Source organism: Sorghum bicolor, chromosome 3 (genome assembly GCF_000003195.3).
Source record: "Sorghum bicolor cultivar BTx623 chromosome 3, Sorghum_bicolor_NCBIv3, whole genome shotgun sequence".
Lineage (NCBI taxonomy): Eukaryota > Viridiplantae > Streptophyta > Magnoliopsida > Poales > Poaceae > Sorghum > Sorghum bicolor.
Window position 1 is genome coordinate 62,080,127 of NC_012872.2, and position 26,672 is coordinate 62,106,798.

The 26,672-nt window shown below is 47.7% G+C and overlaps 4 protein-coding genes across 5 annotated transcripts; 3 read left to right on the plus strand and 1 right to left on the minus strand.

Moving 5' to 3' along the window:
• LOC8062143 (UDP-glycosyltransferase 88A1) lies at positions 6,421-8,323 on the plus strand. Its single transcript, XM_002456266.2, has one exon. The coding sequence runs from the start codon at positions 6,704-6,706 to the stop codon at positions 8,165-8,167; it is 1,464 nt and encodes a 487-aa protein (XP_002456311.2). The 5' UTR covers positions 6,421-6,703; the 3' UTR covers positions 8,168-8,323.
• Positions 8,464-12,602, plus strand: LOC8062144 (glutathione S-transferase T2). Of its 2 annotated transcripts, XM_002456267.2 has the most exons (5): positions 8,464-9,253; positions 9,364-9,643; positions 9,732-10,455; positions 12,320-12,367; positions 12,476-12,602. In XM_002456267.2, the coding sequence occupies exons 1-3, from the start codon at positions 8,814-8,816 to the stop codon at positions 10,452-10,454; spliced, it is 1,443 nt and encodes a 480-aa protein (XP_002456312.2). In that variant the 5' UTR covers positions 8,464-8,813; the 3' UTR covers position 10,455; positions 12,320-12,367; positions 12,476-12,602. The 2 variants fall into 2 exon arrangements, 1 of the variants encoding a protein (XP_002456312.2); XR_002450770.1 differs by lacking the exons at positions 8,464-9,253; positions 9,364-9,643; positions 9,732-10,455 and adding an exon at positions 12,106-12,232.
• Positions 14,842-16,888, plus strand: LOC8062145 (UDP-glycosyltransferase 88B1). The gene has a single exon (XM_002456268.2). It carries the CDS (start codon positions 14,842-14,844, stop codon positions 16,261-16,263), a length of 1,422 nt encoding a protein of 473 aa, XP_002456313.1. The 3' UTR covers positions 16,264-16,888.
• LOC110434188 (phenylalanine--tRNA ligase, chloroplastic/mitochondrial) lies at positions 19,355-23,815 on the minus strand. Its single transcript, XM_021457989.1, has 10 exons — positions 23,507-23,815; positions 22,812-23,005; positions 22,243-22,449; positions 22,052-22,169; positions 21,885-21,961; positions 21,596-21,775; positions 20,478-20,522; positions 20,265-20,369; positions 19,663-19,776; positions 19,355-19,579 (listed from the first exon to the last, which is right to left on the minus strand). The coding sequence occupies exons 1-10, from the start codon at positions 23,760-23,762 to the stop codon at positions 19,529-19,531; spliced, it is 1,347 nt and encodes a 448-aa protein (XP_021313664.1). The 5' UTR covers positions 23,763-23,815; the 3' UTR covers positions 19,355-19,528.

Sequence of the window (26,672 nt, forward strand, 5' to 3'; positions counted from 1 at the left end):
GAGCTGGAGACAGGGCAAGGGGTTTTTAGTAACCGAGATCCATTTTTGCAATTCAATCAAAAGGCCATAGCAGGCAAACTGCCCTCTGGCTGTTGCCAGATCAATCTCGTGTTCACCAAATTATCCAACAATTGGTATCAAAGCGTGTTCTTGATCCTGTGAGATGGCCACCTCCGCAGAGAGAGCAGCCGCCGCTGCAGCAGCAGCCGCCGGGCAGCGCGCGCAGCGTCTGGCAGCGGCAGAGGCCGCAGCCGCGCAAGCGCAGCAAGCCGCGGAGGCCGCAGCAGCCGCAGCCAGGGAGGCCGCTACCACGGCCGCCGCTCTGCGTCGAGAGCTCTGGGATGAGCAGCCGTTTGAGGAGGAGGAGCCGCATCAGGATCTGCGCGAGCCGCGCGATCGCCGCCGTCCACTTCGGAGGAGCCCGGACCGGATGCGCAGGCAGTCGCGGTCGCCGGATCAGGATCGCCGTCGCGGACGTGGCGGCAGGGGCCGCTCGCCGGTGATCCAGGCGGTGTACAAGGACTCCGGCGGCTCCACCACCTGGCCGATGCTGTCCAAGACCAACTACCACGAGTGGGCGTCGATCATGAAGCTGAAGCTTCAAGCTCGCCAGCTTTGGGACGCGATCGAGTACGGCGATCTTCCCCACCATGAGGACCGCCGCACCGTCGAAGCGCTCATCGCCGCCGTTCCTCAGGAGATGCAGATGCCGCTGTCGGAGAAGGCGACGGCGAAGGAGGCGTGGGACTCCCTCGCCACTGCACGCATCGGAGGAGAACGAGCTCGGCGCACCGCTCTACAACGTCTTCGCCGCGAGTGGGAGTTGCTGTCTTTCCGCCCAGGTGAGCACGCTGAGGATTTTACTCTGCGCCTGGTTGCTTTGAAGCAGCAGCTCGCCCTCCATGGCGACACGGACATCAACGAGGAGCGCGCGGTGGAGAAGCTCTTGCGCGCTGCACCGGCCAAGTACGCGCAGCTCTGCATCGCCATCGAGACCCTCCTCGACTTCCAGGACCTCACCATCGAGGAGGTGTCGGGTCGACTGAAGACGGTGGACGATCTGCAGGAGGTCCCCGGAGAGCCTCTCATCATCGCCGGCAAGCTGATGCTCTCGGAAGAGCAGTGGCATGCACGGCAGAAGGAGAAGAAGAAGGGCGTCCAGGACTCTGCTTCCGCCAGCGGCAAGGAGCCGCGGCGTCGCCCCCGTGGCGGGAAGAAGCAGAGGGCCAAGAACGACCGCCGCGAAGACGACGGCGAGCGCAAGGCCAACCGCGACGACATCTGCCTGAACTGCAAGCGGCCGGGTCACTGGGCACGCGACTGCCGTGATCCTCCGCGACAAGGCGGTGGCGGTGGAAGAGATCGCGGCGGCCAGCAGCAGGGAGGCCGCGGCGGAGGCGGCGGCGGCGGTGCGCGGGGCGCAGCACATGTCGCCGAGGCGGATTCGGATGATGGCGCGCTCTTCTTCGCCCACGGCGTCGTGCAACTGGAGGAGAAGGCGCCAGAAGTCCTCTGCACCAAGGCCGCCGCGTTCCTGGATTTCGCCGAACCGCGCGCACGTGCTTTCCTCGGTGACGCCAGCGACGAGGACAAGCTCGACGGCTGGTACCTCGACAGCGGCGCCACCCACCACATGTCTGGGCGTCGTGAGATCTTCTCCGAGCTCGACACGACCGTCCGTGGCACGGTGAAGTTCGGTGATGCGTCGCGTGTGGAGATCCAGGGCGTGGGCTCGGTCGTGTTCCAGGCGAAGAACGGCGAGCACCGCATCCTCCACGGCGTCTACTTCATTCCGGCGCTGCGAAACTCCATCATGTCCCTGGGTCAGCTCGATGAAGCAGGCTCGAAGGTGGAGATCGAGCACGGTGTCCTGCGGATCTGGGATCAGCGCAAGCGCCTCCTCGCCAAGGTAAAGCGCGGCAGCAACCGTCTCTACATTCTTCACCTCGATGCCGTGCAGCCTGTATGCCTCGCCGCGCGGAAGGACGATGATGCCTGGCGATGGCACGAGAGGCTTGGACATCTGCACTTCGACGCGATCCATCGGCTCGGGAAGGAGGAGATGGCCCGAGGCATTCCGGTGATCGAGCACGCGGCGCAAGTCTGCGACACCTGCGTCACCACCAAGATGCGCCGCCGGTCGTTCCCGCAGAAGGCCGCGTACCGCGCCGAGCAGCCGTTGGAGCTCGTCCACGGCGACTTGTGCGGGCCCATCACGCCGGCGACTCCAGGAGGCCGACGCTACTTCCTCCTCATGGTGGACGATGCCACGCGCTTCATGTTCGTGGCGCTGCTCGCAACCAAGGACGAGGCGGCGCAGGCAGTGAAGAAGATCAAGGCTCAGGCTGAGAAGGAGACCGGCCGCGAACTGAAGGTGCTGCGGACCGACAATGGTGGAGAGTTCACCTGCTCCGAGCTCGCCGAGTACTTCGCCATGGAGGGAGTCAAGCGCCACTTCTCCGCGCCACACTCGCCACAGCAGAATGGCGTTGTGGAACGGCGGAACCAAACGGTGGTGGCCACCGCGCGGGCTCTGCTCAAGCAGCGTGGCATGCCGGCTCGCTTTTGGGGGGAGGCAGTGGTGACCGCAGTTCATCTGCTAAACCGCTCGCCCACCAAGTCATTGCAGGGCGTGACACCCTACGAGGCCTGGCACAGGCGCGCGCCGTCCGTGGCGCACCTGCGCGTCTTCGGGTGCGTCGCCTACACGCACGACTTGGGGCAGCTGCGCAAACTCGACGACCGCGGCGTCCCCGGCATCTTCATCGGCTACGCTGAGGGCGCCAAGGCCTACCGAGTGTTCGACCCGGCGTCTGGGCGCGTCAAGACCTCCCGCGACGTCATCTTCGACGAAGGACGTGGGTGGAACTGGACGACGCCGGCGGCCGGATCCTTTGCAGCGGCATCAAGTGACTTCGACATCGACTGGCCGGCCGAAGCAGAGGAGATACCCGCGTCAACACCAACCTCCCCGAGCCCACCTCGCGCGCCATCCTCTGCTCCGGGGGAGCATGAGAGGAACGATGCGGACGAGCCGAGAACTCCTGCCGCTGGCTCTACTACACCAGCTGCGGCAGTTGAGATCGGCGATCCGGTGGAGTTTGCTTCGCCGCTGGAGGGAGATGAAGACCGGGTTGATGCCTGGCACGATGATGAGCCCCTGCGCTATCGCACGGTGGCCAACATCCTCGGCAACGCTTCTACACCGCCACCGCCGCCGCGCCTCTTCGCTGAAGTCCATCTGACTCATGCGGGAGAACCAGCGAACTTCGACCAGGCCAAGGACGACCCTGCCTGGCGCGCGGCTATGGAGCAGGAGCTCAAGTCTGTGGAGCAGAACCACACCTGGGAGCTAGCTACGCTCCCGGCTGGTCACCGGCCCATTACTCTCAAGTGGGTGTACAAGCTCAAGAAGGATGAACGGGGCGCGGTGATCAAGCACAAGGCGCGTCTGGTGGCGCGCGGGTTCGTCCAGCAAGAGGGGATTGACTACGATGACTCCTTCGCACCGGTGGCTCGCATGGAGTCGGTCAGGGTTCTCCTCGCGCTGGCAGCTCAGGAAGGATGGTCTGTCCACCACATGGACGTGAAGTCCGCTTTCCTCAACGGCAATCTCAAGGAAGAAGTCTACGTGCGGCAGCCGCCGGGCTTCGCCGTCGCTGGGGAAGAAGACAAGGTTTATCGCCTGCACAAGGCTCTGTACGGTCTGCGCCAGGCGCCTCGTGCCTGGAACGAGAAGCTGGACTCAACACTCAAGGAGATGGGGTTTCAGCAGAGTTCTCACGAGGCGGCCATGTACAGGCGGAGCAGTGGGCGGGCAGTTCTGCTCGTTGGCGTCTACGTCGACGATCTGATCATCACCGGCACCAATGAGAAGGAAGTGGCGGCGTTCAAGGCTCAGATGATGAAGGCATTTGAGATGAGCAACCTCGGGCTGCTGAGCTTCTATCTTGGTGTCGAGGTCCGTCAGTCAGCCTCTGGGATCTATCTCCGGCAGACACACTACGCTGAGAGGATTCTGGAGCTTGGAGGCATGGAGGGCTGCAATCCTGCAGCAACTCCCATGGAAGAAAGGTTGAAGCTCAGTCGCTTCAGTACTGCTGAGGCAGTGGATCCTACTCACTACCGGCGGTTGGTTGGTAGTCTGCGCTATTTGGTTCACACCAGGCCAGACATTGCCTTCGCAGTCGGCTTTGTCAGCAGATTTATGGAGAAACCCACCATGGAGCACCTCGCAGCTGTGAAGCGCATTCTGAGGTACCTCGCCGGAACACTGGAATATGGGCTGCACTTCACCAGAGCCTCTGGCAGTGCACGGTTCATTGGCTATTGTGACAGTGACCTTGGTGGTGATGTTGATACAAGCAAGAGTACCACTGGTGTTCTTTTCTTCCTTGGTCAGTGTCTGGTGTCTTGGCAGTCTATCAAGGAGAAAGTAGTGGCACTCTCCAGTTGTGAAGCAGAGTATGTGGCTGCTACTACTGCTGCTACACAGGCTATGTGGCTGTCAAGATTGCTGACTGAGTTACTCGGAAGACCCGTGGATATTGTTGAGCTGAAGGTTGACAGCAAGTCTGCACTGGCCCTAGCAAGGAACCCTGTCTTCCATGAGCGCAGCAAACACATCAGAATCAAGTACCATTTCATTCGAAGCTGTCTGGAGGATGGCAGCATCAGGGCAGAGCATATCTCAACTGGTGATCAGCTGGCTGACATTCTTACCAAGGCATTGGGCAAGGCCAAGTTTGAAGAGCTCAGGGGAAGGATCGGCCTGGAGGCAATCTCAGCAAAGGAGATCAAGACCAAGGGGGAGAACTGATGGTAGTTGGTCATGTATCTAGTATAGCAGGGCCTAAGTATTGTCCACTGCAGTTTTGCTTTTACTTCTTTGTTTTAAATTATGTGGCTGTAATAGGCTTGCTTGGGGGTCAAGAAGATAAGACCCTTGGCAGCCAAGTTAACTAGGAATCTACTCTAGAATATGCCTATCCAAGAGGCAGCCCTCAGCCTATAAGAGCTGGAGACAGGGCAAGGGGTTTTTAGTAACCGAGATCCATTTTTGCAATTCAATCAAAAGGCCATAGCAGGCAAACTGCCCTCTGGCTGTTGCCAGATCAATCTCGTGTTCACCAAATTATCCAACAAGGGCAAGCTTGAGCAATAATTCAAGAATACAAAATGGAGATGCAGCACCCCATAACAGAAGAAAACAAAATAGAGTGTGCATACGAGCATAAGCAAGCACGATGACGAGAGCGAGTGGGTGGAGTAGTGAAATTAAGGCCATGTTTGGTTAGTCTTGATTTTTTTTACATCTGTCATATCGAATGTTTAGACACATAAATGAAGTATTAAATATATATTATTTGCAAAATTAAAAAACAGCTAAAAATAGTTTATGAGATAAATCTTTTGAGTCTAATTAGCCTATAATTGGACACTAATTATCAAATAAAAATAAAAATACTATAGTGTCTGTTAAATTTTATCACTCCCAACTAAACACCCCTTTAATTTCACAACGACAAAGGTCGTGCTTGATTTTCAGCATCTACTTAAAACTTGCAAAAATTTTAGAGGTCCATGTCCTTTGTTTTGGATTGAAAAGAAAAAGAAATAGCTTAACCGAAAGCTCATTATAGGATTCCAACCCGTATTGACGTCAAATAACGGAGTTGCAAATTGGGCATAGCGCAGTTGGTTACGTTCTTTATGGTGAAACTAGCATGGACTTTGATCGTGAATTGGGTCACTATAGTTTTAGGCCTTGTTTAGTTCATCCAAAAAATCAAAAAAAATTAAGATTTTTCGTTATATCGAATCTTGCGACACATATATGAAGCATTAAATATAGACGAAAACAAAAACTAATTACATAGTTTGCCTGTAAATCTCAAAACGAATTTTTTGACCCTAGTTAGTCTATAATTGAATAATATTTTATCACAAACAAAGAAAAAGTGCTACAGTGGCCAAAAACTTTTCATTTCGCAATACATGTATGAATAGTCAAATATACTTGCCCCTCTTGTAATCAATACAGATCTCATAACTCCAGGTCCACCGATATTATTTTAACGCAAGTAGCCCAAGCAGATCTCGAACTTCCACTTCTACACTGCCTGGCGTCGGCCACAGATCGAGGAAATCTCAGGGTCAAAGTAGATTCCCAAATCCTAATCAAGATTTCAATCTCCATCCGTCGAACAGCTAGCAATCTCATCCTGTCCAGCACGAAAATAAATTAGGGGGTATTCAGTTCCTTTTTTTTTCCTAAAAGTTTTGGATTTTGATTTAAACACTATGCAATTTTTTTGGTAAAAAAGTAATTATTCTCTATTTTGGATTTTAGATTCAAAAGGCTAAAAAACCCAAAAATCAAAAAAAAAACTTGGTGTTAGAATTTTGGTGGGCTGCTCAAAGTTTTGGGGTTTTTGGGGTTTTTTTTAAAAAAAAAACTTGAGGAACTAAACAAGGCAACATCATCCTAAAAATTTTGATATTTTACATTACATCATTCCAAATATAATTAGCATTTTACATTTTTTGAACTAAACACCCCTTTAGTCAGCTACTTCGCCGTCCTAGAAAAAAGTGACAGACAAGCTAGCGAGCCATTTCCACAGCTCTGATCTCTGAGGGCTGAGGCCACAGGCAGGCACGCTACAGCAGTTTCCTGGTTGACCAGCCGTGCGCCCGTGAGATGGACGCCGGATCCGTGAAGCAGATCGCCGTTCTGTACCCCGTCGGCGGCGTCGGGCACATCGGACCCATGACGCAGCTCGCCAAGGTCTTCCTCCGCCACGGCTACGACGTCACCATGGTGCTCATCGAGCCGCCCATCAAGTCGACCGACTCCGGCGCCGGCTTCATCGAGCGCGTCGCCGCCTCCAACCCGTCCATCACCTTCCACGTCCTGCCGCCGACGATCCCGCCTCCCGACTTGGCCAGCTCCACCAAGCACCCTTTCCTCCTCATACTGGAGCTGATGCGCCGGTACAACGACGAGCTCGAGAGCTTCCTCCGCTCCATCCCCCGGGAGCGCCTGCACTCCCTCGTCATCGACCTGTTCTGCACCCACGCCATCGACGTGGCGACGAAGGTGGGTGTCCCTGTCTACAAGTTCTTCGCCTCAGGCGCCGGGACTCTGGCCATCTTCACCCAGTTGCCGGCGCTGCTCGCCGGCAGACAGACGGGCCTCAAGGAACTTGCCGACACGCCCCTCGAGTTCCTTGGCGTCCCGTCCATGCCGGCGTCCCATCTCGTCACGTCGCTGCTGGAGAGTCCGGAGGACGAGCTGTGCAGGAGCATGATGAAGATCTTGGAGCGCCACGCGGACACCCACGGCGTCCTGGTCAACACGTTCGAGTCGCTGGAGAGCCGGGCCCTGGAGGCGCTGAGGGATCCCCTGTGCGTTCCCGGGCAGGTGCTGCCTCCAGTTTACTCCGTCGGGCCGTTGGTTGGCACGGGCGACAAGCGGGAAGGAGATGGTTCTAGTTCCAGGCACGAATGCCTCGCGTGGCTGGACGCGCAGCCGGAGCGCAGCGTCGTGTTCCTCTGCTGGGGCAGCAAGGGCGCCCTACCCAAGGAGCAGCTCAAGGAGATCGCCGTCGGCCTGGAAAGATGCTGGCAGCGGTTCCTATGGGTCGTGCGCACGCCGGCAGGCAGCGACGGCGGCCCCAAAAGGTACTGGGAGCAGCGTGCCGAGGCGGATCTGGACGCGCTCTTGCCGGAGGGCTTCTTGGAGCGGACCAAGGGCCGTGGCCTCGTCGTCACGTCGTGGGCGCCGCAGGTGGACGTGCTCAGCCACCCCGCCACGGGCGTATTCGTCACCCACTGCGGGTGGAACTCGACGCTGGAGGCGATCGCGGCGGGGGTGCCGATGCTGTGCTGGCCACTGGCGGGCGCGGAGCAGAGGATGAACAAAGTGTTTATAACCGAGGACATGGGCGTCGGGGTGGAGATGGAGGGCTACATGACAGGTTTCATCGAGGCTGACGAAATTGCGGGGAAGGTGAGGCTAGCGTTGGAGGCCGGAGAGGGGACGAGGATTAGGGAACGAGCACTGCAGCTGAAGAAAGAAACGGAGGAAGCGCTGGAGGACGGTGGCTCGTCGCAGGCGGCATTTCGCCGGTTCTTGTTGGATATTGCAAATCTTGGAGAGTAGCTTCGGAAGCGATGTACTCGCGCCCCACCACCGCCGATAGAATGTCCAATTGTCGTGGCGAGCGACTCTAGTTGCCTCGCTCGCTCGCCGGCCGGTCGCCACCACCACCCCAACATGTTGTTATAGGCTACCCACCAGTAGTGATCGCATCTCTAAGGCTAGTCTCAATGGGCATTTCATGGGCGTTTCATGCGTATTTAATATAGGGACACATCAGCACAGAAGGAATATTTGCATGAAACAGGAAGGAGAGAGAATGCAATCGTTTCATCCCGGTGAAACGCGGGCGCGCTGTTTCCAAAGTATCGGGAACCGGGTGAAACGAAGTGAAACCAGCGCTGTGGCATTTCATTTCATCCCTGATCCCGTGCGGGCGGGATCCGTGCCGTCCTCGTCGTCTTCGCGCGCGCAAGCTGAATCTCCCGCTCCCCGTCCCTTCCATGCCACCGTATCCAGCCCCGTTGCCGCCCAGAGAGTACTCCATTCTCGCGCGTGAAGAATACGGCGGCGCCGGTCGAAGGGGCCCGCCGTCGGCCGCTCCCCGTCGTTGCGACCCGCCGCCGGCCGAAGGGGACCCGCCACCGTCGTTGCGACCCGCCGTCGGCCGCTCCCCGTCGTTGCGACCCCATCCTTGCGGCCGTCCGCCATGGATCCGCCGGGAAACCTCAGCGGCCTGGGATCCTCACCGCCCGGGGATCCTCAGAGGCCTCGCGGTGGAGGGAAGGCGCCGCCGGTAGGGGACGGTCCTCGGCGACCCGCGCCTCGCAGTGGAGGGAAGGCGCCGCCGCCCGCCATGGATTTGCCGCCGGCAGAGGATTCTCGGCGCCCCGCATCAGGCAGTGGAGGGAAGGTGCGCCAATCCAGACTTGGGTTGAAGAAGCCCTCCATTCTGGCGCCACAAGTTCATCCTCCGACGCCGCCATCGATTTCTTCCTCAGCTGCTGGGACTGGCGCCCCTGGTGCGCCCACTTCATCCCCTCCTGCAGCGATGACATCGTCCCTGCCAGGGCCAGCGCAAGGAGCAGGATGGGGGGCCATGTTCCCAAATTTTCCTGCTCAACATGGAAACCAACACAGCTCAGAATGGTATGTTTGATTCCGATCTCTGCATATTGTAGGATGTTTGTTTGTCTACAAATTGTTGGATGTTTGTTTGTCTAAAATTAGTTGGATGTCTGTTTGTCTACAAATTACAGGATATATCCGCCTGGTGGTTTTCTACGTATGATTGAACCACCTCACTATCCACCGCAACCACCAGGACATGGAGAAAATTTTCATTTTGTTGGTCAGAATGTGGCCTTTAACCAATCACCACCAGGAAGTACCTACAGAACACCATCACCACAAGAGGAGAGACAAGATAGGACAAGCAGCAAGAGCGATCATATTGTGATTGATGAAGATGAAAACAATGTCCCAAAGAAGTCAGTAGTAAAGAAGAGATATTGGACTCATGAAGAGGAAGAACGATTGGTAAGTGCATCTATCAATTAACCTTTTGCAGGACATTGATTGAGACCAGAGTTCTCTTGTTCATATGTTGTTATTATTGGTTTTGTAGGCTAGTTCTTGGTTGGAAGCTTCTAAAGACCCTATTCATGGAAATGACAAGAAGGGTGATACATTTTGGAAGGAAGTCACTGCTGAGTTCAACAGGAAAGGGAACGGGAAGCGTACAAGGGAATTCAACCAATTGAAGATTCATTGGTCACGCCTTAAGTCATCGATCGGTGAATTCAATGATTATTGGAGTAAGGTGAATCAAATGCATACAAGTGGGTATTCTAACGACATGTTGGAAGAAGAGGCACAACAAATGTATGCAAATAGGTATGGAAAGCGTTTTCAGTTGGTGCATTGGTGGAAGATACTCAAAGAAGAGCCCAAATGGTGTGCATTATTTGAGACAGAGAAAGAGAGGACTGAGGAGGATGATATTCCAGAAGAACAGATGCGTCCCATTGGTAGAGACGCTGCAAAGGCTGAACGCAGTGGGAAGCGTAAGAAGGCTAAAGATATGGAAGGAATTATTAGCCTTGGGGACAGTATTGAAAAAATTGCCAAGGTCCAGCAAGATAGGAAGGTGGAGCTCGAAAAGGCCACGGAAGCACAGCTCCTGATATCAAATACACAGTTGAAGGCAGCACAAGAGGAGAAGGAAGCAAAGATGTTAATGGTCTACAATACTCTACTTACTAAAAGTACAAGCAACATGTCTGAAGGTGAAAAGGCTAACCATGCGAGGGCAATACAAAAGTTAGAAGAGAAGCTGTTTGGAGACTAAGGTGAGTACTGAAATCTGAACTTAAATGTATCTATTTTTTAGTGTGAACTGAAATATATCTATTTATTAGTGTGAATGGCAGTTTCACTTAAATATCTATTTATTACTTATTAGTCTGAATGGTTGCTCACGGCCACCCATCAGACTTCCTGATATTTGTTAGTGTGAATGGCAGTTTCACATTGTGTGAAACTCCAATAGTTTCTGGCTGCAGTTTCACATTGTGTGAAACTCCAATAGTTTCTGGTTGCAGTTTCACATTGTGTGAAACTCCAATAGTTTCTGGCTGCAGTTTCACATTTGCATGCCTATATAACTACACGAATGCCTCCTCTCTTTTCCTTCTCTTTTCCTGTCAAGAAGCGTTCTTCATCTTTGAGGTGACCATATTTTACTCAGAACTTGTATTTCTAAATCCTCGATTGGTTTCTCCCCTCACCTTCTCTATTTTTTCATCTGCAAAGATGTCTGACCATCGTGATGCAAGTCGGCGTTCTCTGAACTTATTGGATCAGTTCCTTGCTGACGGTCAGATCATAGATGACGCTCTCGATGAAGCCACAACAGTCATACAGTCCACAATCGAAGGTCTTCAAAAAGAGGCTTCTGACCATCGAAAGAATCCAAGAAGGTACATCAAGAGGCCACGAGAGGAAGCACATCAAAAACTAGTGGATGATTATTTCGCAGAAAATCCTCTTTACCCTTCTCATCTTTTTCGCCGAAGATTTCGTATGTCTAAGCCACTGTTTCAACGCATCGTTGATGCCTTGGGTCAGTGGTCTGAGTATTTTACTCAGAGGGTTGATGCAGTTAATCGGCAAGGACTGAGTCCACTCCAGAAGTGTACTGCAGCTATTCGCCAATTGGCTACTGGTAGTGCTGCAGATCAATTAGATGACTACTTGAAGATAGGAGAGACCACTGCAATGGAGGCATTGAAGAATTTTGTGAAAGGGGTTAGAGAAATATTTGGTGAGAGATATCTTAGGCGTCCCACTATGGAAGATACTGAGCGCCTACTCAAACTTGGTGAGAGACGAGGTTTTCCTGGAATGTTTGGCAGCATTGACTGCATGCATTGGCAATGGGAAAGATGCCCGGTTGCTTGGAAGGGTCAGTTTACTCGGGGTGATCAGAAAGTGCCAACTCTGATACTTGAAGCTGTGGCCTCTCATGATCTTTGGATTTGGCATGCATTCTTTGGAGCAGCGGGGTCTAACAATGATATTAATGTGTTGAACCAGTCTACTGTATTTATCAATGAGCTTAAAGGACAGGCTCCTAGAGTGCAGTACATGGTGAATGGAAATCAACACAACATTGGATACTTTCTTGCTGATGGAATATATCCTGAATGGGCAGTGTTTGTGAAGTCGATACGACTCCCTATCACTGAGAAGGAGAAGTTGTATGCCTTTGGTGTATTGCAGCGTCGATGGTGCATCTTAAAACGACCAGCTCGTTTATATGACCGAGCTGTACTCCGTGATGTCGTGCTAGCGTGCATCATACTTCACAATATGATAGTTGAAGATGAGAAAGATCAGGACATTATTGAAGAAAATCTAGACCTAAATATGCCACCTAGTTCATCAACCGTTCAAGAACCAGAGTTCTCTCCTGAACAGGATATTCCGTTAGCTAGAACTTTAGAAAAGGATACTTCTATTCGAGATAAGACGACTCATCGCAGACTTAAGAATGATTTGATCGAACATATTTGGAATAAGTTTGGTGGTCATGCACGTAGAACTGGAGTTTGAGATATAATACATGTAATTGTTTTATATTTTTGTATCATTTATTTATATATATGGATGGTATGTCTGAATGCCCATTATCAATTACTTTGGTTTCTGCAGGGTGCCATTGTGGAAGTGATCTCTGGTTTCTGCAGGGTGCGGAGCAAGGTTAGTGCTGGGAACCTGATCACTGTCAATGAACCTGATAGCACTATGGTTGGTTTCTGAAGGGTGCTCGATCATGTCAATGAACAAACTATTTTTTTGTCTGTACAGGATGAAGCAACGATGTCCATCCAATGTGTTCTAGTTTATGGGTTCAACTGAAGGCTATCGGCTGCACTACTATCGTTGCTTTTTTTTTATTTCGAACTGCTCTATGTATCGGTTACCTGAACTGCTCTACGCCTCTACTATGTTTTAGTGACCTGAACTACTATCGGCTGCACTACTATCTTGGTTATCTATGTTTCGGTGACCTGAACTGCTATATATGAATATGGGTTCCTGTCAAAACTCTTTATTTTATCATTGTTCCTATACCGTTTCTGCTGCAGTGATTAACATGCAACGTTTGGGTACAAATGGCTACATGGCCAACGGAGCATATGATCTGATCGTTTGACAGCAATTAAATGCTTTAGTTTGTTTTGGAAATGATGAGATGAAACACTGCATTGTGGAGTATAGTTTCATCAATTATTTCATCCTGTGAAAGCTGATGTGGCGTTTTGGAAACCGTGAAGTGAAACAAGCACTGAGATTAGCCTAAAGAAAACACAGGAATGTCATGTCCTTATATTGCAGAAACCTAGTTGTGTTGTGTGCATAACTTATATGGAGACCAGGAAAAACAAATGTTTTCCAAAAGAAAAAAAAAACTCAGGAGCTACTTGCTCTTATGGAGCCATCTACTTTTGAACATACTCCCTCCATACCTGAAATTGTTGACGTTTAGGACATGATTATACTTACCAAGGAGTAATTAATTAGGGGTATTTTCCCATCTCTACCCCTATTAAATAAAGTTACGACTGCTCTTTAAACAAGAAAGTTGTCCAGCTCTAGTGGCTAGAGCAGCAGGCTGTGAGATATATTGTGTGGGGTGTAGAGTTCGAAACCCATTCAACCTACTATTCTTGCGGGGAAGGCCAACAAGGGAGCCGTGCGCCTTTAATGCGCGCGTGTTTTGAGGTCAGCAGGGGGCGTCGTGGCAGTGGAAGAGGCGTGCGGTGCAAGGGTAAACAGGTCAAGTTTGAGTCTCTAGTGGCCAAAACATCACTTTTTCTGAAAACAAGCCCATGGCCCAGAACGTCAATTATTATAGGTATGAAGGGAGTAAAACAATGATACATGGCACACCCACACAAAGTATTCGTAGAGTTACTTCTATAGCCGTATAGAGTAGTGAAAGCGGACTTGGCAGTGCAATTTACTCTATCTGTCCCAAATAAATCAATTTCTAGATCCGTGTCAACTTTATATTTCTAAATCAATTTCTACAATCCGTGTCAACTTTATATTAAAGGGCAATTGATTTTAGAAATTGACACGGATCTAGAATGAGTTACTCCTATAGCCGTATTGAGCATATAGTATATACATTAATATTAAAGAGAATATAGTATATATTTTTGTATTAAAGGGTAATTGATTTTAATATTAAAGGGTGTCCCAAATAAATCAGTTTCTAGATCCATGTCAACTTTATATTTCTAAATCAATTTCTACGACGTAAAATGAGCATCTTATAAAAATATATTCTGTGAAAAATCTAATGATAATATTATACTATAAATTTTAGTGATTTTTAAAAAAAATTATTTAAAGTTTAAAAAGTTTGACTTAAGACAACTCCAGAGATTGATTCTTTAAGAGGCATACCTGAAATTTTAGGATTTAGGACATGCCTTACAGGCCCGTTTTACTTCTAGTCTCCCATCGGCCCATATGGACACTTGTTGATCAGTCAAGAGGACGAAGATAGCAATTGTGACCCAGCCAAGCTGCCGAGATCGGCGACAGCTCAGGGAGCTGGACGGCGGCGCGACTCTGGGTGGCTGCGTGGCGAGGCGCTGGGGCCGAACGCCGGCAGCTGCGCTGCAAAAATGACCTCCCCTGGCTGGAGTGCAGCAACGATCGGCCCCTTACATTTCCTTGGAGATTTAAGCCCGCTGGATGGAAATCAAATTCCGCAAAGCCCATTCTGAGAGACGCGTCTTATCTGGCCTGTCGTCTCTCTTTGTTCTCCGATTGTCGAAAGTGGATCGAGGAACTACACCATGGTAAATCAGATCAGCTCCACATTTCCACCCTATTTTGGTGAAGACCATCCCTACCAAAAAATTTACCCTGATTCTCCGATTTTTTTTTGCATGATTCTCCACAGGCAGCCAGCAATTGGAGCAGTAAAATTAGCTCCCTCCAGTTCAAGGAACGACTTCAATTGGAAGTAAAAAAAAACATGGGAACAACGGTAGCCATTCAATGAGCAGCCAAAACACCGTGCCCCCTCATGCTTTTTAAATAGAGAATGGCGGCCCCGTACGTATGCCTATCTATTCTCGTCTCGTGTTCCGTTGCACAGTTCCATCTCGCGGCATTCCCACTCCCACGTCGAGAAGTGTTGCCTCATGGCCGTCATGGCGCAGAAGACCGTGATCCTCTACCCTTCGCTGGGAGTCGGCCATCTGAACCCCATGGTGGAGCTGGCCAAGGTCTTCCTCCGCCGTGGCCTAGCCGTCATCATCGCCGTCGTCGACATGCCCGACAAGGACTCCGTGTCGGCCGAGGCGCTGGACCGCCTCGCCGCCGCCAACCCGGACATCGCGTTCCGCCTCCTCCCTGTCCCGTCCTGCGGCACGAGACCTTACTCTCACCCGGTCATGCGCGCCATCGACGTGCTCCGCGTCGCCAACCCCGTGCTCCTGGGCTTCCTGCGCGCGCTCCCCGCTGTCGACGCCATCGTGCTCGACATGTTCTGCACGGACGCGCTCGACGTCGCCGCCGAGCTCAACACCCCGGCGTACTTCTTCTTCTCCTCCGCGCTAGCCGACCTCGCCATCATGCTCCACATGCCGTACTACTACCCCACCGCGCCGTCCTCGTTCAAGGACATGCCCGACACCGTGCTGCACTTCCCTGGCGTGCCACCGATCCGCGCGCTCGACATGGGCGCGACGATGCAGGACCGGGACAGCGACGTCGCCAAGGCACGCCTCTCCCAGTGCGCGCGCATGCTCGAAGCGAGGGGCATTCTCGTGAACAGCTTCGACTGGCTGGAGGCACGGGCCCTGGAAGCGCTCAGCCGTGGCCTCTGCACGCCGGGGCGCTCGGCTCCACCAGTCCACTGCATCGGGCCGCTGGTCCTTCCCGGAAACAGGGGAGGGGCCAGCGAGAGGCACGCGTGTCTGGAATGGCTGGACGCCCAGCCGGACCAGAGCGTTGTTTTCCTCAGCTTCGGCAGCCTGGGGACGTTCTCAGCGCCGCAGCTGAGAGAGATAGCGCGTGGGCTGGAGAGCTCCGGGCAGAGGTTCCTGTGGGTCGTTCGGAACCCGCCTGAGCACCGGAGCAACTCCGGCGAGCCGGACCTGGTCCTGGAGCCGTCGTTGCTCCCCGAGGGTTTCTTGGAGCGTACTAGGGAAAGGGGCTTCGTGGTGAAGAACTGGGCGCCGCAGAGCGAGGTGCTGCGGCACCGGTCCATCGGCGCGTTCGTGACGCATTGCGGGTGGAACTCGGTGCTAGAGGGCATCGCGTCTGGCGTGCCGATGATCTGCTGGCCGCTATACGCGGAGCAGAAGATGAATAAGGTGCACATGGTGGAGGAGATTAAGGTTGGCGTGGTGATGGAGGGGTACGAGGAGGAGCTGGTAAAGGCGGAGGAGGTGGAAGCAAAGGTGAGGCTGGTCATGTCCGGCGACGGGGAGGAGCTTAGGCAGAGGCTCTTGACGGCCAAGGAGATGACTGTAGAGGTTCTCAAGGAAGGTGGCTCATCTGACGTGGCGTTTGACAAGTTCTTGACGGACTTGATGAAGAACACCTGTACGGAGAATAGTGCCTTGTGAGATGTGCAACGGTTCTCTGTTTTCTGGATTTTGACTGGCTTTCCCAGATTGTCCAAAAAAAAAAGCTGGAAGTGAATGAATCATTTTTCCCGCCACGGGTCCGGGGGTGCCCGTGTATGGGCCTGGACATGCGCTACATTAGCGCGGTAGATTCTCCAATTGTGGCGACAAAGACTTTTAAACGACTTTCATAGCAGCACTTTGATGTGTTGCTAACCTGTCATTTACATTTTGCATATACGTGGAGGATGCTACGTGCACAAGGAAAAACAATCCAGGGTGTACCGTCGTTTTTCTTTTAAGATCCATAATTTCCAGTATATGTATTAGTAAGAAGAAGAGGGTTGGTCCAATTTATGAGCGAAATGGCCCGCCACAATGTGCCTTTCCCGACAAGGAAACAATTCTCTGTCGCTTGGCTGATAAGCTATGGCTGAGAGTATTGTTCGCTGATTTGTTGTGAGAGACAAACACTACTGAATGGCTGGCAGATTCGACAGATAAGCTCAAGGATCAGAATCATTTTACCCACCCCAAGTATGGGTCCGACATGTGCTTTTTGTACATTTAGACATGCTATATCGTCAATAGATTCTGCAATTTTAGCGATAAAATTTTAAACGACTTTCATAGAAGCTCTTTAATGTGTTGCTAACCTGTCATTTACATTTTGCATATGTTAAGGATGCTACTTGCACAAGGAAAAAAATCCAAGGTGTGTATCGTTATTCTTTTTCTTTTTTTAAATATATGGATTTTTTAGCATGTATTAACAAGAAGAGAGTTGGTCTAGTTTACAAGGGAAATAGAACTCGAAAACCATATAATACTATCTAAAAACTACATTGTCTACAACTATCATAAGTTCATAACAAACGACGAAGCCTACTACTATGTGTCATTGTCGCCAAGCTTAGTCCAACGATAAGCAGTTTTGACTTCACAGCGAAGGTCCTCAGCCGTGTCTTGAAGCTTAGAGCAACCTTGAGACAAAAGCTTCATCGAAGCACCAAGTGGGTACCAAGCCCAACATGGCCAAATACGAAGTCTATCACCAAATTCCTTATTTTTTTACGAAATCTAGAGAGGCCGAAGCCTCTACAACGACTTTATTAAAGATTCAATAAAAGAGGATTTTTACAAGAGAAGCATCAGGGGCAGGGAGAGAAACAAGAGAAAGAAGAGCTGAACTAGAGAAAGTGAGAAACTAAGAAGCAAGGCTCGCGGCCAACCATCTTACAACATTGTAATCAGGCACGACCATCAGTTGAGAAGAACCAAACACGATGCAGGATTCCCCAACAATGTCTTTAGGAAGAATAAGATGCTGCCATTGCTAGCCCATAAATGGTTATGTTATAGGCCATGGAAACCTAGCAAGGTAGGATGGATTGAACGGAGGAAGTGGTGCCCACAGGCATTATCATCCGGATTTTCACACTAACCTCAACTGACCAACCCTCGTAGAAAGCAGTTGGGGCTCCAATCATAGTATTTTTAAATCTGGTAGTTTTTACCTTTGTTAAGCTGAGATCTATTTTGTATTATGTTGTTATTCTATAATTGTCTTATCTTTGCTACAAATTTGAAAACATGATTTGTAATAACTCTTTTTTTTTATGAAATTGATTCTACAAATTCTTGTAGCCAACAAATCCGTGGAGCGAAATATAGATAGCATATTAAAGGTGAGTTTTTTATTTCACTAATCAAATATATAAAGTAGGATCTCTATTTAGGTAGCCTGAAAGTCCACTTTAGGGAAGCAAGGCGAGAGAAAGGATGTAGAAAGGTTTCCATATGTTTGCGTATTGTTCTCTCTCTCTCTCTCTCTCTCTCTCTCTCTCTCTCTCTTCTTCTTCTTCTTCTTCTTCTTCTTCTTCTTCTTTTGTGGAAGGCATATAAGGCAACATTGCTTGTTATTTTTTTGAACTCACCTGGCCTGACAAATCCCCAAGTTCAACTTTCAGCGTCTGTTGTGGGATCAAACTGCCTAGCTGAAGCCTCTTAGACCATGGTATCAACCAAACAACCCCATAGTTCTTGATGTGCCATGATCTGAGCCCATGCTAACCATAAAAAATGGGAGTTTTAAGAAAGTGATGATAGATGGTAACAGCAGAAACTATTGGTGTGTTTGATTTGTGGAATCATCCATGCTTCATGAGGTGATACATCATGAGTACATCCCATAAATTTGGTAGAATTAACGAATTTCTCATGCATATGCTAATTATCAGTCTATGAGGAATGAAGTGACGATGGACCAACCCATTTCACTCAATGAACCAAAAAGGAAGTGGAGAAGTGGAAAAAGATGGACGGCTCATTCCCCAAACAAACACACCCATATAAATGGTTTCTATGGAAAACAAAGATGAATCTTTCCTTCTCTAAATTAACAAAACACACATGCATGCATAAAAAAACCGCACATGCGCATACAAAAACAAGATAGAATAACACGGTGGCTAGAAACCAACCTGCCTTGAGGTACGGTGATGGCACTGGTTAGCTACTAGTGGATCGCGCCCAGTTAAGCACGAGTGCAGGACGTTGAGGACTCTCTGTGAATATGCTGACGCGGATAATTCTGGCATCCACTACGTTCAGAGCAGTTTAGCCTTCAATTCGTGCCAAAAAAGACCGGGCAACGAAGAAGTAGCCAAAAGGAAATTAACGGCCATCGATCTATTTCCCTTTCTTAGTTTCTTCTCTAGTCTAGCAAGCTAACATGATGTTGTTATGTTTGCTTGAGAAACGTGAAGGGAAACGGTAACAGTATCAGAAAGCAGCGGATCAGCGGGATATGAAACAAAGTAAACACCTGTCTTTATTTCTTTCACAAAAAACACTCGTACGTCTCTCATAGCCATTGCCCATCGACACCTGAAAGCATCTGCGCGAACTCAACGGCAATCAACAACATGAGAGCCGTGACACTCACGGTGGAAGACGCACGGCTTCCCAGCGACGATGGGAATCACTACTGCAAACATAAGAGTCGTCTTGTTCTACACTACCAGCAAAAAAAGAAAAATAGTGAGCAGCGTACAGCACATCATCTTTATGAATTACGTACAAGATATGATGAGTACCAATCGGAACGGGACCTTTTTCTCTCCTGTAAACAGGAAAACGTGATCAATACAGAAACAAATGGTGCATTTTCTCGATAGACAAAAGAAAATTTCTTTTTAAATGGATTTACATATACAAGACAGGCAAAATTTAGTTCATGGTATAACAGCATAGCTAGCTGCTTCTATCTCAACTCTACTTTCAATTTATCTTTCACAGCTTCCCTGACATTCAACTGCAATTGAATTGCACAGATGATCAGATTCCGAATCAAGATAACATAAAACAAAAACACTCCATGAGAATTGTCGCATGTACCTGAAGATTGTTAATCTCCTCGTCTGTGAGCGACCGTTCCATTGACCTATAGGCTATTCTGTAGCAATGACTTGTCATGCCTTTCTTGTTGGTGAAATTATCAATAAGTTTTACCTGCAAACAAAAAAAAAATTCAAAATACTCTTAATAAGAGCTTTAAAATTCCATTATATGACCAAACTACAAATTGTAGATTGGATGCATAGATAACAGATTAGGTTCCTCATATTAACCAAATGGATACTGGTGTTTGAAGGTAATGAGATCAAAACTCCTTATCATGCCTCATGTATGTGGGCACTGGAAGGAGTCAGCTAATCATTTAATCGAACTAATAACCCAAGGAAAGATGAATCATTACTAGCAGGAGTACAGGACACTGGCAATAAGCTTGTATAGATCAGAAGTAATACTTTCACCTAATTTGAGGCTTTCTTACTAATAAATAGCCATGGATCTAAAATGATCAATTTAATCCATATCGCTTATGCTATTTTTTGAATTCAGTTATTATACAAAATGACAACAGGAAAGCTGAAGGATCTTATAAACTTGAAATGACTAAGCTAAGCCAATATGCATCAAATACACTGTTGTCATACCTCCTCAACAAGATCGCCAGCAATTCCTCTGACAACCTCACATAAATTGTTCTCTGTAAATGCATCATTGATCCAGAAACTCATATCCTTGTAACAAGGAGGAAACTAAACAAACAAATAAAGTCAGTCAGCATATTTAACACCAAGATGAAGATTATTTTCTCAAAAAATAAACTGTAGATTAAACAAGAAACAGAAACGTAGAGACTATACCTTTGAAAATGGCTTGAACTTGACACCAAGCTTGCCTTCTGAGAACTGGGTAGCATGAATGAACGTCTTAGAAACTAATGTTGCTGAGAGTAAATACAAACCAAGACAAACATGGCATCTCTTGTTAATACTATTTAGATCAATATATTGCATAACCTTTGTACAGTTACACAGATTAGATCCTGTGGTACATATTAATGGATGGGAATGGGTCGACCAGAACCTGACCTTGGACCTGGCCCCATGGCCTCAAGGCCAATTTTAGGGGACATGGGTCGACCCATTTCACCTAAAGACCGTGGCCTTATTGGCCCAATGGGTACTATGGGTCAATGCTATTCCTTGATGTACTTCCAATCATAGACGTACTTACAAGTTATGACCAACCATGATTACGTGAAAAAAATGAAGAACAACAAACTAAAGAAAAAGATTGTTATGTGACGAGTGGGTTCACCCATATTACCCTTGGGTCAATAGGTTGCGGCCCTGTCGCCCCATTTTAGACTTTGAGGCCGGCCCTATGACCCATTGGCCTTACTTTCGTGGGTTGGGTCAACTACCCAATGGATCAACCCAACCATTCACATCCTAATTAATGTAGTAAGCCAATAAGAATAAAAATATGAACTAAACAATCAAATAAAGTTAGTATGTTCAATCTTTAAGTGTTGCCAAAACCAAAGTTTATCAGTTGTAATTTTTAACTACATCAGGAAACAAATGATTCCTAAACATTAATCAACAACAGTTGTTACTAGCACTGAAAATTAATGTTAGGGATATTTCATTTAATTTGACATCAGTTGTAAATTTTAACTACATCAGGAAACAAATGATTCCTAAACATTAATCAACAACAGTTGTTACTGGCACGGAAAATTAATGTTAGGGATATTTCATTGAACTTGATAGATCAAGCTCTTAATCCTTATTTTTTTTAAAAAAAAATACCCTCAAAATATTTGAGATAAAAAAAGGGGAGTGAGGGTTTTGCAGAAAGTAAATATGATTCAGCAGATGTTGTAGCCTTCTCAAACATGGTAAACAGGTCACTATAAGCTAACACAAAATTGAACTACCCAAGTAATTCGATAGCCAAATTGTAGTGGCAGTACCTGGGACGTGAACCGTTTATCATTCGACCAGAAGAGTCGAATATCTGGAATGTCAAAAAGGACCATTGCAAGGCGCTCCAGTCCCAATCCAAAGGCCCATGCCACATGGTCACTCCTGCCATTTCTTTTCAAAATTTCCTGCTCGGTGACTCCACACCCCAAAACCTCCAACCAATCATCCTTAGAAGACCAGAAACTTATTCAGGCTCATTCATGCCAATGTGACTTGTGCAATATGTTTTACTTGGGCTAATGACTATCAAAAAAAAGTTGAATACATCCAACATACCTGAAAATATATTTCAAGCTCGAAGGATGGGTTGGTAAATGGGAAGTAAGTGTCAACCCATCGCATCTCTACAGCACCTGCAGATGACTTTTTTCTATAGTTTAGCTGAAACAAGGACCTATTTCGTCATCCCTCAAATGACAAGGAACAAGCTACAAGTGATTTACCAAATAGATGTCTTGCCAAGCCTTCCAGCATTTTCTTGAGTTCCGCAGCTGCATATGCTGTCCCATCCATGCCAGAACCTGACCATTCATCAGGAGAGAAGACACGGAAGCCTTCCATCTGCATGTGTTAAAGATTATCAAAACAAACATCATCAAGAAACATTTAAGTGAATATGGCAAAATAAAGTTACCTGATGGAAGACAGGATAGTGAGTTGAATCAATGGAATCCCTACGGTAAACATCTCCAGTTACAAGAAAGTGTGTATGTCCATCCCTTAGCAGCTCAGCTTGATGAGCGCTAGTATGACACCTTAAGACTGTTTGACCATCAACATAATATGTGTCATTGTAACTCCGACTTACATGGTCAGATGGGACCAAGACATCATCAAAATTCTGCAGCAAAGAATATTTATAGGTCAGCCAGAGGCCAAAAACTACCACATACTATTTTCCCAAAGGTGTATGCTGAAGAACAAACACACAACACATCCATATGCCAAATTGCCAATTCACTAATATCAGGGAAGAAGCCACAAGAGGGAAAGCGTGTGCACTCCAAGTATTGAGCTATACCAAAATATGCACTGTACCAGTCTTTTCACCCTTACCCATCTACATTGTGTGTTTACTAGCAATTGGTGCCTTGTTAAGGGTATACTACTACTGCAGTTAAATATTAGCAGAAGCAAAATAGCATACTCCTAGATCCATTCAGTATTACTAGTTTACTAGTACATGCAATTTGTACCTCATACCTGCTTGACGGAAACAAGGGGGCAAAGGTCATCAAACTTGTCAAACTGTCCAGTGAAGTTCTTGTCAAAGTAATCATAAACCGTGTTCTTCAGGATCCCAAGGGGATGGTTATCCCTCCTGTGCAGCTGCAAGCCAATCTTTGAAAAGATAGTGTCTGGCACGTTGTTTGTCGGGTCATTCTCCTTCACAACATCTACCGAGACATCCAAAATGAACCAAATCATGACAGTAAAATCCAGAACATACTAATTGCACAAAATGCATGGTACATTTCAAGTCAATTTGCATTAGTTCGACTGGAGTATAAACAGACATGCCACTGTAGAAACATTTTGGTCTCAAAGTGCACCACTAAATGCAAGGCAATGACTGTCAGAGCAATTCCACTGCCAAGAATCGAACAAGAACGCAGTTACGCAAGCAGTGATTCAGAAATTCGAACTACCAATTCATAGCACACCAACATATTAGTCATTATGATATCTCCAATGCATCATGAATGAATGGAACCACCCAAAACACTACCTATGTAGCCCAAGCCCAAGCATAGCGCATTTGAACTCTCAAAATCCTATCTCAGGAAAAGTGGAAGCAATCCAACCAAAGAAAACCCTGCTCAAAACCCCGGCCATCCTACCAAGATCCCGCCTTTGTTTATATCATCACAGCTTGGGCCCCGAGGGCCCCCACTCACCCTCGCGCGCGATCTTGACGCCGCCCACCTCAACGGCGGAGGCTGCCGCTCGGAGCGCTCTCGCCCCGGCAGGCGCCGGCGCGGCGGAGAAGAAGCGGGCGAGGAGGAGGCGGTGAGAACGCGAAGAAGGGGAGTAGAGGGAGCGGGTGGTGAAGGAGGAGATGGCGGCGGCGGGGGGCGCCATGGGAAGCGTGGCCATGGCGCGAACACGCGCGCGGAGGAGCCAGCAGCGAGCGGTTCGGATAAGCGGGCGCATGTCTGCGGCGCGGCGGATTCTTGTGGGCTGCTGAGGAAGAGTGAAAGCGAAAAGGGGAGAAGAAGACGACCAAGGGTAGAACCCCAGAAGAAACAGCGCTGCAAAATGATTTCAACCATGTGGAAATTGAATCGCTATTTTCACTCTTTTTTATCAGCCTAATTGTTCATTAAAGATTATTACTAAAATATGTCTGTGTATTGCATCGGAGCGTACAATTTATTACTCCACAATTATATAATTTTATAATTTTAAATGATTTGGTGCAACCTCAAATCAAATAAATATGATTTCTTATGAAAAATTGACAACAGATTAATTTAAAAAATTGATGATTATTGTATGCATTTACTATGAGTTTGAAAAGGTCTAAGGTGAGAGTCACACGCCAACACATGCATCACGAGGTTCCAAGAGCAAGAGCATGATATAAATAGTGTAGTGCTGAGGAATGTTTTACAGTTCTAAACTTAAAATAAGAAAAGTTACAGCTAAAAAAATCATTACTTCCAATTTACTATTTTAAAAAACAATTATAACCAAAATTATCTCATTACCCCAGTTTACCTATTTCACATGTAAAAAGTAGTCAAAAGTGTTGATCCTCGTGAAACCATATAATGTACTTAGGCCTACTTTCGAAAAGTGAAAAGTTTTCGGTACTGTAGCACTTTGGTTTGTTTGTGACAAATATTATCTAATCATGGATTAACTAGGATCAAAAGATTTGTCTCGTGATTTACAGTTAAACTGTGTAATTAGTTTTTGTTTTCGTCTATATTTAATATTTCATGCATGTGCCACAAGATTCGATGTGACGGGGAATCTTGAAAACTTTTTGGTTTTCAGGGTGAACTAAACAAGGCCTTAAGTACGTTGGAAAAAAAGCCAAACAAATTATAAATCATCATGTACACGCGTACACATACATAAGTACCTATGAGATTTATCTCCACCTTGAAAAAACTTGTCCCATATAGAATCGAAAACCATCACGTAATTCTAAAAAAAGAGAAACAAAAATTTATCTCTACTATAATTGAAATCTTCTCCAGTAAATCCCACCTGCAAGATCAACGACTCACAGCACATATCCTATAGATTTAACGGCCCAGATTAGAAGTATGATCACGACCTTATACACCCTCAGCCTCGTGTCAATCACACATCACATAAATTTACCACGCGTGCGGCTCCGTCGCAACCAGGGATCAAAGGCTGCGATCATGGAATAAAAAAAAGAAATTGTGACAACACAGAGAACCCCACCACCTCCTCCCGGCTGCCGCCTCCTCCAACCTCGCCTCCTGTTGCCGGTCAACTCTGCAGCACGCGCGCAGCCCCCACCCTCCTCATCGGCACATAGAGGCAGGCCAAGAAGATGTGCGCAACTAGGTAGGTTTTCTCCATGGAATCTGCTCGAGCTGGCGCAGCCCCACCCTGTCACGCTTCCCACCCCGCGCCACGCACAGCGAGATCGAGAGAAAGGAGAGGAGATGCGGTGGAGGGAGGAAGTCATCCCCTCAATTTCATTGTGGACCCTGGACAGTGAACTCGTGCGGTTGCCACTCCAGCAGTTCCTCCCCACCCAGACATCTCCGTGGTACATTTTTTTATCCAGAGGCCTTTTTTCGGAGGTGTTGTGCAGGATGTTGTTTTGATTTGCGTGAGGATTTATTGTGGGTGTTTTGCAAGAGACCTTACCCCAGTGATTGCTGGGTTAGTGCCATGGATGGATCCAAGCTAACGTATAGTTTACCTCTTGTTTTTCAATCTTTTCGGCTGTGAAAGTAACTATAATATGATTTGGAATTTTTATCTCTTATTTATAGCATGTGTATTGGATCTGGGTTTTAATTTTGTATTTAATCGATTAGAACTATTATGGTAGGAGATTAGTTGATGTGCAAATTTGAATTTTGACTAAGGTATAGGCTTCGTGCTGATGGTGGCCTCGGTGTTCCAAAATGCTCCTAATGGTTAGTACATAGTATGTTTTGTTAATGGAGAAATTAATCCTTGTGAGATTTTAGGCGCCCAAGCCTTTCCTTCTTTTTTCTCTATGATGTCCAGTTTTTTGAGGAAACATGATGTCCAGTTTTCGAAATAAATCTTCATATCATAGCAGTAAAGGGGTGGCTGCTGCTTTCTTGACCATGGTGGCATAACAAGCAGATCCCATACCAACTTGAGAAAATTCTTGATTTTTTTCCATGCTGCATTTGATTGTTCCATCTATTTTATCTTTCGTAGTTCCTGCTTCAGATTAGTAAAGAAGTAATATCCTGTCAATAGCTTTAGTATTTGCATGAGTTTGTTCATGCAGTATATTATTTCACTTAAATAACAGAACCAGTTTGATGTGAGAATAGATGGGGCTCAGTAGCTTTTTTCAGTCTAATTCATCATATTGTCAGATCAACTTATCAAGACTTGGAATGGTCTCAGTTTGAATATTTGTGCAATACAATTATACAAATTGCCTATAGTAAAATATTCTATCTGGTGATTGCTAAGTTTTGACATGGTAAATATGTTCCTAAATTACAAAAGTTGGTGCTAATTTAGTCTTTAATATTTAGGCCTTAATTTGTGGTTTTGCTCCTGGTTCAGTATTCAAGACTGAAAGGAACTTTGATGAACTTGGCAGATAGTCCTAATAGCGTGAGCACCAGCCAAAAATGGAGAGAATATAATGTTACACACTAGAATGCCAACTTTATATGCACCCTTAATTTGTGATGGGAGAATAAATAAATTCTATCTGTATGTTCTCCTATCTAGAGCAGTTTTGTACGACCATCTGAAACTTCTGAACAGGAGTATTTTAATTTTCCTTTAGCCTTGTGTATAATTTAGTGTTTGCTTGTCTTCTTGGCATTGTGTGATAGACTGAAGATAGGTGTTCTT

Excerpts from the sequence above, each read along its gene's own strand:
- LOC110434188 (XM_021457989.1), bottom strand. The coding sequence starts at position 23,762 with ATGCGCCCGCTTATCCGAACCGCTCGCTGCTGGCTCCTCCGCGCGCGT. Across the intron at positions 22,170-22,242 it reads ACTATCCTGTCTTCCATCAG|ATGGAAGGCTTCCGTGTCTT; the intron begins GTAACTTTATTT and ends TAACACATGCAG. Across the intron at positions 21,776-21,884 it reads AGCTTGAAATATATTTTCAG|GATGATTGGTTGGAGGTTTT; the intron begins GTATGTTGGATG and ends TGGTCTTCTAAG.
- LOC8062143 (XM_002456266.2), top strand. The coding sequence starts at position 6,704 with ATGGACGCCGGATCCGTGAAGCAGATCGCCGTTCTGTACCCCGTCGGC.
- LOC8062145 (XM_002456268.2), top strand. The coding sequence starts at position 14,842 with ATGGCGCAGAAGACCGTGATCCTCTACCCTTCGCTGGGAGTCGGCCAT.
- LOC8062144 (XM_002456267.2), top strand. The coding sequence starts at position 8,814 with ATGGATCCGCCGGGAAACCTCAGCGGCCTGGGATCCTCACCGCCCGGG. Across the intron at positions 9,254-9,363 it reads AACCAACACAGCTCAGAATG|GATATATCCGCCTGGTGGTT; the intron begins GTATGTTTGATT and ends TACAAATTACAG. Across the intron at positions 9,644-9,731 it reads ATGAAGAGGAAGAACGATTG|GCTAGTTCTTGGTTGGAAGC; the intron begins GTAAGTGCATCT and ends TTGGTTTTGTAG.